Source organism: Limulus polyphemus, unplaced genomic scaffold (assembly GCF_000517525.1).
Source record: "Limulus polyphemus unplaced genomic scaffold, Limulus_polyphemus-2.1.2 Scaffold1626, whole genome shotgun sequence".
Classification (NCBI taxonomy): Eukaryota; Metazoa; Arthropoda; class Merostomata; order Xiphosura; family Limulidae; genus Limulus; species Limulus polyphemus.
In genome coordinates this window covers 106,645-120,112 of record NW_013667236.1, presented here as the reverse complement: position 1 = coordinate 120,112, position 13,468 = coordinate 106,645, and the positions used below count along the sequence as shown (strand labels likewise).

General features: G+C 33.2%; 1 protein-coding gene across 1 annotated transcript in view; it reads right to left on the bottom strand.

The window, feature by feature from the left end:
* Positions 1-1,264: 1,264 nt before the first annotated feature.
* Positions 1,265-13,468, bottom strand: part of LOC106464356 (protein white-like) — a 99,419-nt gene continuing 87,215 nt past the window's right edge. Inside the window, exons 17-18 of the mRNA XM_022392044.1 lie at positions 7,196-7,266; positions 1,265-1,684 (exon numbers count right to left, since the gene is read on the bottom strand). Coding sequence (XP_022247752.1) covers positions 1,586-1,684; positions 7,196-7,266 — 170 coding nt within the window. The 3' untranslated portion in view covers positions 1,265-1,585. The remainder of the gene's footprint in view (positions 1,685-7,195; positions 7,267-13,468) is intronic.

The following is a 13,468-nucleotide window of genomic DNA, read 5'->3' as shown; positions in this document are numbered from 1 at the left end:
GCTCACGACTCGTCTGACGATATTTAGTTTTCATTCGATTATTTTATAAATCTTACAAAACACAACTCAGATTTTAAGAGATACTCAGTGCACATAAAGTTGACAAACGACTTGTGAGATTATTTCAAGTGTTAGACATTTACAGACTGTAATGAGATGCTTACGTGAATCGATGAGGAAAAGACAGCACTAGTTTGTTTCTTATATCAAACTGTATACAAATGCAGGCATTAGAAGTATGTTTTTGTTGTACAATACAAAATCAAGTCAGTCTTTTTTTTTATCTTCAAAACTCTTACATAATACATTGGGCAAAATGTGAATACACTTTAAACTTTTTTGAAAATATACATATCTGATGTAGTTGAAGAGTCCTTTTAATCTAACTTATGTAAAAGAAAAAACAACATTCATTAGATATCTCACTAGAGGTATACGAGTTCAAGTGTCCGATATGTAACTATGAATGTATTGGATCAGTCTCTAGAAGGCTCTGCAGTCGAATAAAAGAACACTATAACGTTAAAACCTATATCACTAGTAGTATTACAAATACCTGTTGTGCCTACCTTCATTTTTTTCCACGTTATTCTTTATTCTCGGGAATAATTTAACTTTAGGATGCTGAAATCTCTTGCTATTAAGCTAAGAAAACCTGTTCTTAATCAGAAGATGAGCACTGACACTACATCTTCAATAGTGAATACGTAAGAAACAGAACACGAAACTTCATCGTTAAATATTAGATAACTTATATCTAAGAGTGAATCTAAACTTCCTATTATTTAATTGAAAGTTTAATAAATAAAAAAACATTTTAAGAGAGTCAGAATTAAAGTAACTTACTATCGGAAACGTAAGAGCATCTAATAAAATATAATTTTAAAAGATTCACTCACTGTCATAACACTTTAAGAGAAACACAAGATAAAATAAATTTAAAGTGAATTTATTAAAAATTGTTTTATTTTTCGTTTTTGTATCTACATAAGATTTCCAGGCAAGCTTATTCATAAGTTCAATATATTTCTTTTGTACTCACGATACAATTAAGAGTGTTGGCCGACAGAAATTGTGGAAGTAATGTGTGTAAAAAAAAGATGATACTTAATTTTTGTCAGAATCGTTATTCGGAATAGAATTGTACAAGTTTCAGTAATTGAAGAAACTGTTAATGCACTTCAATCAAGCAACATGTATGAAGTCGTGGAGAGAAAAGTAACAAAACTACGACAAAATTAAGCCAAATTATTTTTATTTTTTCGATTCTATTTCGCCATATAACGCACCACATATCAGAAAAAAATATTTAAAAACATTAACTACAGTCTGATTTGTAGTCACAAATGTGACTTTTTAACCCAGTTAAATAACCTGAATAGATTTCTCAAATCATTTGGCATTGAATAAAACGTAAGAAAAAAAATAGTTCATTAAAATAAACAAACCAATTAGTATTATTAAAATATCAGCAATTATATATATATATAAATTCTCAGGAACAGCTTTTCTCATTGTTTTACACAGACAGCGGAGCTTTGTTTTTGAAGGATTTGACAAAGTGGGTAAATTTCTTCATTTCTAATTACTTAACTTTTGTCCTTAAATAAAGTATAGCAAAGGCAAGAAAGCGAATTGCAAACACCAAGACTCCAAGCCCTAATATGTCCATCTCAAGATGGTCCTAGTGGATAACGAAAACGTATTAGTTATAGATAACACTTGCAAAGCATGCCCATTTTAAACTATACATCATGTTAAACTATTGGTGTAGTATTTGTTAACAAGATTTGACCATTTCTTTCTTAATTGTTGGATACATAATTGCTATACTAATAAATTTTAGACCTATTCTGAAAGAAAAAAAGTTACAAATATTTTAACATAAACGTTTCCATGAAAAAGCCGATGAGTGAACAGACCCAATGGAACTTTATGCCCAGGACCTCTGATAAACAACGCCAATGAAAATTGCCCTCCCACTGAGCACTAATCAATTTAGAATAATGGTGACTGAGTGGCAAGTCTGAGGGATTACAATGCTAAAAGTCGCGTGTTGATACCCGCGGTGGGAAGATAGTGGATAGCTCATTGTGTAGCTTTGTGATTAGCAAAAAACGTTATTGAAATATTTTAATACAACATCCAGTGACCTGTTGTGAATGAAACAAAGCTTTAGCAAACGCAGACTAACGGCTGGATGTGGAGCAAAAGTGTGAAAACAACAGAGTTTTGGCATTTAACACTTAGTAACTGTGTCTGACCATATATTAACTCTTTAATGATGTGAAAAATTACAAACAAAATTTAGCATACAAAATCCGGTGGTTAAAAGTCGTTTTGTTATGATAATCCTGATACGATGTGGGAAACAAATCATCAGTTTGTAAAGTATGTAGCAACAGATGTAAACTAGATAAAGACACTATGATATTATTGTAACATGTTCTACCACTAGGCAAGTTCTTTTGGATTATTCAGGAAAGATAATGCAAAATCCAACCCACTTAACGATAACAAAGTAATATATTTCGTCAATAAGTTTCTATATAGGTTACGTTCACTAGTAGGCAACATTACAATAGAAATTCTGAGACTATTGGTACGCCTAACTCACAAATAAGCTTAATCAATAACTTACTTACAAATTTATTTGCTCATCAATCAATAATAAACACGCTGACTGATTAACATACTAACTCGATCTATGACCAACTGATTCACTAACTGATAATGAATTGATAAACTTGTTGAATTTACTCATTCTGTAATTTTTATATTGTACTAGTTTTCTACATACTACAAGAAGATTCAAAATTTCACAGAGGCAAAATTTTAATAAAACTTTTAGAATTATGACATTATATAAAAAATTATCTCTAGTAAACAAAAACATTAATATTATAAAACACGATACTGCCCTCTTCCTGGATTGTGAAGTATCTTGAACAATCCTAATTCATGAATAAAACAGTACACTAAACTTCAAATTTCATATCTATTTACAAGTAACAAAATTTAATATTCTCAAATATATATTGCAATCACCATATTATTAATGAAAGATTTGAAACAAATTTGATAAAATTTCCGATTAACAAAACAAAATATCTAACATCGTATTTTACTGTGTCTAAACTGTTTGTTCACTAAGTCTTTTGTTTATGATGTTCTCTTATGAGACTCATGGTATACGGATGGGAGGAACTATTCTTCCATTGTAACTTACTGTACTATCACTGGGGGAATTCTCTCTAGGTGGACTGGCATGACGGGTAGCTAGAGTGCTTTACTCACAGTCTGCGGGTCGTGGGTTCGAAAATCCCTGTCCCACGAAACATGCTCACCCTTTCAGCCATGAGAGCATTATAATGTGACAGTCAATTTCACTATTCGTTGATAAAATAGTAGCCCAAACGTTGGTGGTGGGTGGTGATGATTAGATGCCTCTCCTCTAGTCTTTTACTGCTTAATTATAGACTACTAGCGCAGATAACCCTCATGTAGCTTTGTGCGAAATTCAAACCAAACTCTCTAGCTAGGTGGTCGAGCAAATCTACTGTTGGCCCTCAATCTTTGATGATACTTTGAAGTTGTTCTCGACAGGAACGCTGGAATCTTCAGCAGACTGACTTTTCAAAACAAATCCTTTTCTGAAGTTACCCAGTTTGCCAATTTCTTTCACTGATGTAATTTAAAAGATAATCATGATGGAATACCTTTGGCTTGAACTACCTGTCTTTCTGGATCCTGTAAATCGCATTAATGATTTTTTAAAAATATAACATATGACCCTTTCCATCATCTTCTTATCTTTGGAGCTCATCCTCTCTTGAAGTGGAATTTGCACAACCTTACCATGCTACTTCAGTGAAATTCAGTCTTATCAGTATTAACATCACAGTGACTTATAATTTTATCACTAACTAATTTAAGTATTTTTTGAGTAAAGTCATGCATGAAAGCAATGGTGTTCTTTAGTCTCTCTCTCTCTATTCCGTGTAAGACTGTGTTGAGTAATTATCCTCAGGATGCAAATACAGAACGTCCAAAGGTATTTCAAGTTCTCTATCAAACATCACCGATAAAGGTGTGTTACCTCTAGCTTTATATGTTGCCATTCAATATCTTATGAGTAACAATGGAAGATCTTCAACCCATATTTCTGATGTTCATCCACATAAATGGCAAACTGGGATAAAAGTATACACTTTTATCATTTCATCATTCTATAGGAAGATGGATGAAGAGCTGTTGTTCTGGTTTTCTTTATTTCAAGGATTTGAGGAATTTCAACACATAAAGATGATTCAAAATTCCATCGATGATTTGGGTGAGGTTCCAAAGGCACTCTAACTTTTGAAACAGATTCATTGACGAGTTTCTTTGTTAGAATTACTGCTTTCTGGTTAGGAACAATATATGCTTCTGACCATTTGGTGAAATAGTTCATTATAATCATGATATGTTTATTCTCATTGTTACTCTGTGGCAGAGGATCAAACACATGGACAGCAACTATATCAAGTGGTGTTCCAATACAAATAACTGCCCTTGCTGTTCCTCTCCTGGACCTTTTTTTTAGCTGGATATGCTTCAGTTTATGGAATACCTGTTCACTATTAGCAGTCAAACAAAACTTATTTGTAGAGAACGACTTACCAGGGAATTATTTATTAAAATTATGATGGTAAGAGCACAGTCCAAAAAATCCTCTTACCTAAAGCAATTTCCTTCGTATTGAATGATTCTGAACTAGTTCAATCTTAGATAAGTCTGTAGACACACACACACACACTCTCTCTCTCTCAGATGACTATGTATTCCAAGAAGCTCACCTGTTAATTGAGCAGTTTACATTTCTTGGGATACAGTTTAATGTTCTCTTTCATCAATCAAACCAAAACTTTTCTTAACTCATAATAAGCATCATCAAAGCTTTTTCAACATATAATTATGCCATCCAAATAAATGAGTATGACATTTCAGTTCAGAAAGAGCACACTCTATTATTCATTGAAAAATAGCAGGTTCATTACATAATTCATGGTAAAACAGTAAACTACAACAATCTGTTTCTTTCAGGAAAGGTTGTCTTTTCTCTGCTGGTTTCGTCAACTTTTACTTGCCAATATCCACACTTCCGATCCAACATTGAAAACCATTTTGATAAAGATAAATCATCTAAAGTAAAGTCAATCCTTGAGAGTGGGTAACAGTGTTGCCAAGTCTTGCGAGAAAAATAAGCGGCACTGCTATTCAAAACAAGCCCATAACAAAGAGTACTGACTTTCAAAACTGCTCTTTTATGGCTTACCCTCAAAATGGTGATTTGCACAGCTTAATTGGAATATAGAATGTGTAAAGTGTAATGATGGATAGGCTATTCATTGACCCAATCAATTCACCAAAACTATTCCTACAACCATTTTACTGTATGTGAAAGTCAGCTATTACAAAAAAAAAGCCCAAATAAGCAGCCTCAGAAGAAAACAAACCAAAAGAAAACCACAACCAACGATTCTCAAAAATTAAAGCGACTTTAAAAAACAAAATAAGTCCAATTCTGCTTATTCTAAGCAGACTTGGCAACACTCGTGGGTGTTGAAATCCTACTTTGATATTTAATTCACCTTCAGTAATCCACATAGATCCTTGTTGTCCTTGACTCATCCCTTTCATTCACAAGTACAATAGATAATGTATAAGGACTAGTACTTAGTTCTATTACTCCTTGTTCCTCCATGGCTGACGCTATCACTTTGAAAGCTTCAGCCTGTTTTGTAAGAGGGAGTTATCTGGTTAACTGAAATATTGGAGGCTATATTTCTAGTATTGAATTTTATGAGTAATTTTATTTGTTTGGCATAATACACGAAGTCCATGCCCCCCAGTAGCACAGTTGTATGTTTGCGGACTTACAATGCTAGAAACCGGTTTTTTATACCCGTGTTGGGCAGAGCACAAATAGCCCATTATGTAGCTTTGTGCTTAACTTCAAATAAATGAAGTATACTAGATATTCCAGGCACAAGTCATGAAAGAAGCAAGGAAAAACAGGAAAACGTGAACATTTTAAATGATTAATGATAAAGTTCAGTCAGTTATCTTAAGATGTGTTGCAGCAAGGAGAAGCTGTCAAAAATGCGAAAATACTACGTAATTATTTATGGTATTGGATAAATTGTTTCTGGCATAAGAAAAATGCATCTTCTTTGGTTAAATCAGGAAAGATGTCACATAATTTAAACCAATGAGAAAACAAGAGAAACAGGCCAGTCGTGGGTAAGAAATTAGCGTACTAGGCAATAGATCCAATGTTTCATAGTTTATAGAAAAAATAATTCGCACTCTGCAATATAGTTCTGTAGGTGCATTGTAAGAGTGACAGTCAAGTTCTACTATTCGATTAGAATAGTTCAAGAGTTGGCAGCGGGGCATGGACTGGCTGTCTTCACTCTGGTTGTTCAAAATTAGGGACAGTTATGCAAATAGTTTAGCTCAAGTATGCAAAACAAACAAAAAGGCAACAGAAACAGAGACATAGCTAATCTTTTACTTATTTGCCATGTGTTCGTTTTGGTATGAAAGACAGTTCTCCAAGTGTTGTTAGTGATATTTGTATCAATTTTTTTGTGATTGTATAATTATTTAAGATTTTCAGGTACTGTCAGCCTTCCTTATTATGTCCACTTTTCCCTAACTTGGTCAGTGTTTCTACACGGTGCCTTCTAAACTAATTTATGAACAGATTTAATGACTTGCTAGAGTAAATATGTGCTCAATATTAAGGGTACAGGATGTTTAATTTGATGAAACATAGCTCATTATCCAATCTAAGACTATCTTAATGTTGTAAAAGTTGTCTTCAGTATATTGAAAATCTGAATGTTTAATTGTTTTAATATAATATCTAGAATAACTTTAGCACTAACAAACTATTTGTTTTTCTATCAGGTCGTACTATTGAAATCAGATTGACACGTGTGAAGCAGTAGTTTTGAATTAAGAGTTACAAGTTTAAGTACAAGTGATTATGTTATGAACATTATTTTGTTTATAACATGTTTGCTTTTAATTCGTTTTCTTTTCTTCACTTTTCTGTAACAGTCAACATTCCACATTTCCCCTTCAAACTGTTCTTTACATGACATATTTTACCTTAGTAGTGCACTATATTAAAGTGAATGTTTACCTTCTTAAAGTTAAAGGTGTGAAGTACATCATCACCATTCCGATAACAAATCGACTGTTCCTCAGGGCAAACTATAAGAAAAAGAAAAAAAAAGAATTAATAAACAACAAATATTTTAAGTTCTTACTTATTTTGCTTTTTATGTTGATCAAAATTATTATATTTTCTTTAGTGAACCGAATAATTGTTGATATTGATCAAGTAAATATTAACATATTCAATGAAATCAATTCTTGTCCAGTTATACTTCATAAAACAACCATAAAAATTAACCGTGGGTGTTGTTTTATAAAACATATAATATTTTATTGTTCAGTTTGTTTGTTTTGTTGGATTACATGCAAAGCCACTTAGGGGCTAGCTGTGCTAGCCGATCATAATTTTGAAGCAACAAACAACGAAAGGCAGCTAGTCAACACCACCCACTTCCAACTCTTAGGATACTCTTGTCAGACTGAATAATGGGATTGCACGTGACTCATAACTTCCCACGGACCAAAGTTGTAAAGCACGATTTTGTTTTCGGTGGACATGAACCACAGAGAACCTCCTGTCTTCAGTTTGGTATCCAATGCTTGAAGAGAAACAGATAGAAAGTGTAATTATTTGATAAAACCATATAGTAACTACCAGTTCTCCAAGAGAAACAAATAGTGTTATCCTTCAATAAACAATAACTGTGACTAATAATGGCTGGAGACGGCTTGAATGGGTAATGAAGAAAAACTTTAACATAAGTTTAACATGACAGCAAATGTACAACGTTTCGACAAGGTTTTGTCATCATCGAAACGTTGAACATTTGCTGTTATGTTAAACTTATATTAAAGTTTTTAAATTTTTTGTTAGTTTCTTTTTGAGGTGAAATACCACTGGACCAGTATTATTTCTAATTCCTGATGTGAACTTCTGAACTAATTGTTTTTGAATGTAAAAATGATATTGAGTTAGTATTAATTTTGTTAAATACTATTGGTCCACCAGTCCTTCAAAGGTGAAATATTTCTGAGCCAATATTTTTCTGTGATGGTAACCTACACCTGCGCTTTTGCTATATAGCATCTGATAAGTTTTTAATATAGCAGACTAATAATGTGTGCCCACCCCCAATGGCACAGCGGTGTGTCTGCGGACTTACAATGCTAGAATCCGGGTTTCGATACCCGTGGTGGGTAGAGCACTGATAGTCCATTGTGTGGCTTTGTGCTTAATTACAAACAAACAGACTAATAGTGAACCAACAGTGTTTCGTTGGTGATATATCAAGAAAGAATCAATGCTATTTTGGTTCATATATTACTAAACCAAATGACTTCTTTGATAAAAGACCACTAAACCAATAGTGTCCCACCACATTCAATATTTGTAGTAATACTTCGCTACAGGAATACTTTTAACCACTAACAAAGAATAATAGTCCAGTGGGATTTCAACACTGTGTTACTGTTGGTTCAGTTAAAATACATTAGAACTAACAATCTCTCAAGCAAAATGACAATGAACTATTGTTATATAACTGCTAGACCATTTGACTTCATTTAGTGATATACTCCTCCATCAGTGTTTGCTTGTTAAGCACAAAGGTACACAATGGGCTATCTCTGTTCTGTCCATTGCGAGTAGTTATCCTAGCACTATATCACGGCGAAACGATGCCGTCTCACGAGGTCATAGTTTCAAGTTTTACCTCCAAGGGGCGTCGTTAGGGACGCGTTGCTAGGACGCCATTATTAAATAAAGTGTTTTCAATGACATGATATATTATTTAACATAACATGATCACAGTTATATACATTTTTACCATGCACGCGAAACATGCCTGTAATTTTAAATCGATATGATACAATAAATAAAGCTTATAAAATCGTCAATAAAACGTTTATCATGTAATAATTAAAACTTTCACTAATTTGTGACAAAATATTTTACACATGTTACACGAGATTTTCCACATTCCAAAACCATTATTTTAACTATTGTCTGTAGGATTTTAACAAGTCATCAACATCTATATTTTTGACATTTTATTATATTCATGTCACTGAAAATCTTTAAACAATTAATTAGGATGAATTAATTATAATTTATTTAATGAATTAATTATAAATGATTTAGTGAATTAGTGTTAAGCGTCCTTTCTTATGACGATTTGATTATTAATGAATTAATTATAGTTGTTTTAATTAATTAGTGTTAAGCATCCTTTTAAGGGATGATTTAATTAATTAACTATTGAATTAATTATTAATTATATTCTTGTTGAGACATGTATTGTATGACTCATGACTGGCTTGGAACACGTTCTCCACTTTGTAGTAGGATGATTTAATTATTAATTACTTAACTAATGAATTAGCATTCACTGTCCTTTTTAGGATTAGCTAATTAATTAGTGTTAAGCATCCTTTTAAAAACGAATTAATTATAAACGATTTAATGAATTAATTATAAATGATTTAATGAATTAGTGTTAAGCGTCCTTTTTAGGATATATTTTTTTAATTAATTAATGATTAATTATTGACATCATGAGTTATGTATTGTATGAGTCATGACCGCCTGTCATGGCAGCCTAGCAACGCGTCCCTGACAAAGCGCCCCTGGAGACATAATGTGAAACTATGACCTCGTCATCTTCGATGATCACACACACACACACCCAAGTGGCGGCAAAAATAGGAACTATGACCTCATCATCTATGATGACATCACCCCCCACCCTTTCCTCAGGCAGTCAATCAGCATGAGGTGCCATTTTTTGGCCGCCATAGTGCTAGGATAACTACTACTGCATATATCAAAACCCGATTTTTGGCATTATAAACCCTTAGGCTTACTTCAGAGGTACTGGAAGTCTCTCTTTATCAATGAAATTTAAAAATCTAAATACTATATCTTCAGTTGTATTTTACATAATGTTTATATTTTTAGGAATCCTCTTAGATAGAAATCTTAAATATTTTACTTGGAGTGATATAACATTGAAATCATATTAACTAATGGGCTATAAGGTTATTCTTTGACACAAAACTAAGTACGGTGGATTGTAGTAAGCAAAACAAACAGTTTTTGGCAAAATATATTCCTAAGGCGAAAGTTATAAAGAGGTCAATTTGATTGATGAATTACCTTCCCACCATTAATCAGTTTTTTGCTTAATGCTGTTACTGTTTCAGTGCAAAGCTATAGAATGGGCTATATGCACTCTGTCCACCACAGGGAACCAAACCCAAGATTTTAGCTTTTTAAATCCATAAATGTACCGCTGACCCACCAGGAGTACTTTTACTTTAAAAATTATTTGTGCTGGAGACTTGCATTAGATGTCATTGGAAATTGTTTGAAAATTTGATTTTAGTAGAAATTTGTTTGTTTGTTGCTAAGCACAAAACTACGCAATGGGCTATTTCTGCTGTGTTCATCAAGGGTGTTGAAACCCGAGTTGTAACATTATAAGCCCTTGCAATTAGGGGGAGTGAAGGGGAGCGAATCAACCAGAATTGTAACTATAATACAATATCAATGTAGAGAGCCCAATTACTTTATATGGGGAGGGGCATCTTTTGTAGTTACGACCACTGTCACTGACTTACTGCTGAGCCACTGAAATGCTAGTATAATTAACACTGGCCAACAAGTTATTTTCATCATATATAATTATAGGTGGGTTAGATAGCTCTTGGTACAATGATTTCAAATCAGTTTTTGGTTTTCCTCTAGCATGTGAAGTTTTCGTGATCAAACCGATTAAATTTGAAAGGTTATTGCCTTAATTATAATTTAAGTTGTTGTACATTTCGTTTTTTTATAAGAGGGTACTGTATTAATTTAACCAAGTATATGGTGTGTATAACGTTTATGGGAATTATATTGAAAAAATGAATAGAGTTGTAACGTTAACTAGCCTAATGCAAAAACTGCACTAGTCAATGGCACTTTCTTCAAAGTATCTTAATTCTTCTGAGATCTTGATCCCAGAACTTGTGGAAAATAAAGCAAATACTGCATAGCATGTCTTCCAGCATTTTCTTTTATTTTTATGATAAATAGAACTGTTATCATTTCAACTTAGCACATGAATTTGATGTAAAAGTCTTCAAATTCTTCAGAATGGTTTCAGAATTTCCAGTCCAATTTTTATATAAAAATATGGGTATAATAAGTGAAACATATTTTCCTGTAGTAAACTGTTTTCTTCCTCAACTTTGGGATTATTTGAACCACCCCTAAATATTTTTTCGGCTTCTGATGCACCAGTGTAGTAAGAACATATTTGAAGCTGGTTCTAGGAAATGGAGATGTTCCTGTGGCAGGTCTTCTGTTCTCTTTATAATAAATGCTGACTTGAACTTTTGGTATAAGTTTTCAGTAGTTGTACCGATATCACGTTTAGAGACAAATGTTATCTGAGGAAAGCAATCTTGTAGAATGAAAGCATATCCACACAGGTAAAAATCTAGTCATCAGTGAACGCTAGTTTTTTCAATTTTACTATTGATTGTTCCACAAATACCATAATCACAAGAGTCTTTCACCATGCAAAAAGCAGCATAAAAGTTTCATTCATAATAGAAGCTCAGTGGTGGCAGAAAATAGTGAAATTTTACCACGTTTGTACTGGCCAACAAATACAATTCTAAAGCAATGTGTTATTCTTAAGAAGACCATCTATTCTGTTGAGGAAACTAGTTTGGATTGAAAGGAGTACTCAGCTGATGTTGAATGTTCTGTGGAGTCACTGATGATTCAGATATTTAAATAATCAAAGGTTACATCTCTTTTGTTATAATAAACAATAAAAATAAGATGCAGTTTAGCATGGGTATTTGCTCTGCAGAAGCTTTGGAATTCAACTTGGTTCTAGGAAAAGACATAGGGGATTTTGGCTTCAGAAGCTGTCACATCATCTTTCAGGGATTTAAGGTAACTAGATCGAGCTTTTGTTATTTAATAACGTTTTGTCAGTTCCATAGTCCTGGTGTCAAGTTTTTCAAATAAACAGTTATTCTTAAAAGATTGGTTTAATGTGTGAAAATCTACCACTTGGACTGAATTTCTTCTTGAAAGTTTGGTATGTCAAGAGCTTCAGAATTCTTTTCCCTTGAACTCTCTGTATATCTTCATCGTGGAACTTTCCTTAATCCAGGTCACAAATATTTGTCCTCATTAATTCTTTGAGTGAAATCTAGTACTTCAGTGGCAGTGAAGAAATCACCAAAGTGGGTTCTGCTAATACTCTATGAACCTTTTGAACTTATGAGAAGACACAGGGAAGGTTTCACTGATGCAAATGTAGAGCATTGCACAGGGATATTTCAATCTTATTTCTATTTAGCATACATTTCCTTTGGTTTAAAAAACAACACTCTCATTTACTTATGGTCTCTCTCCTTTGTTTTGGAACGCCTGACATTCATCAATTTTGTATCGGGTGTTGTCCAACTGTATTCATCACTTTTTTATTATCACAGAACAGCTTTTGTTGCTTCAGATTCAACTTTGTCTTTTTCTGTTATACCAAGTATCCCGATATTCTAAAAGGTTTCTTACTTCGCTTCACAATGTAGCTAGAGATATCAAACCCCTACATTTTTCTTTGAATTCCAAAAGCAAAGAGAGTTAGAATTTACAACTTCTCTGCATAGAAGGCATGGAATTGAAATATTTTTTCCAACTTTATCGCAATTTCTTTACTGTATTTCGGACCCTTGGTCTTCTGCTTAATACTAGTAGTTTATATTTGAGGCTCAGGTGGCAGTGAGATCTCATAACTGTCTTCAAGATTTCTCTTCAGATTTCTGATCGCTAATTCGAGATTGCTTCCCAGTGGCTCAGCAGTAAGTCTATAGGCATACGACGCTAAAAAATCGGATTTGGATACCTGTAGTGGGCAGAACACAGATAGCTGATTGCGTAGCTTTGTACTTTACAACAACCAACCACATAATAATTTGAGATTAACTTGTGCCTTTCTGACTTGGTTATTCCTTCTGAAAAGTGACAAATGTTTACTCCCAAGACAAATAGATATTAATAATAGTTGAATAGCCTAAAGTACAATTTTTATATTAACTCAATACTTTTTCTAGAGATGCGAATACCTACCAATCAACTGTTGATTTCTTTGATTTTGTTTGCCTGAAACAACACTATGTACCGAGTCAATGTGAATCAAAGGGGATCCAGGTTTATTTTCAGGATTGTTTTGGCTGACTTCCAATGGTTTGATTGCTTCAGGTTTTCGCACAAAGCTTTATAATGGCTATCTATGCT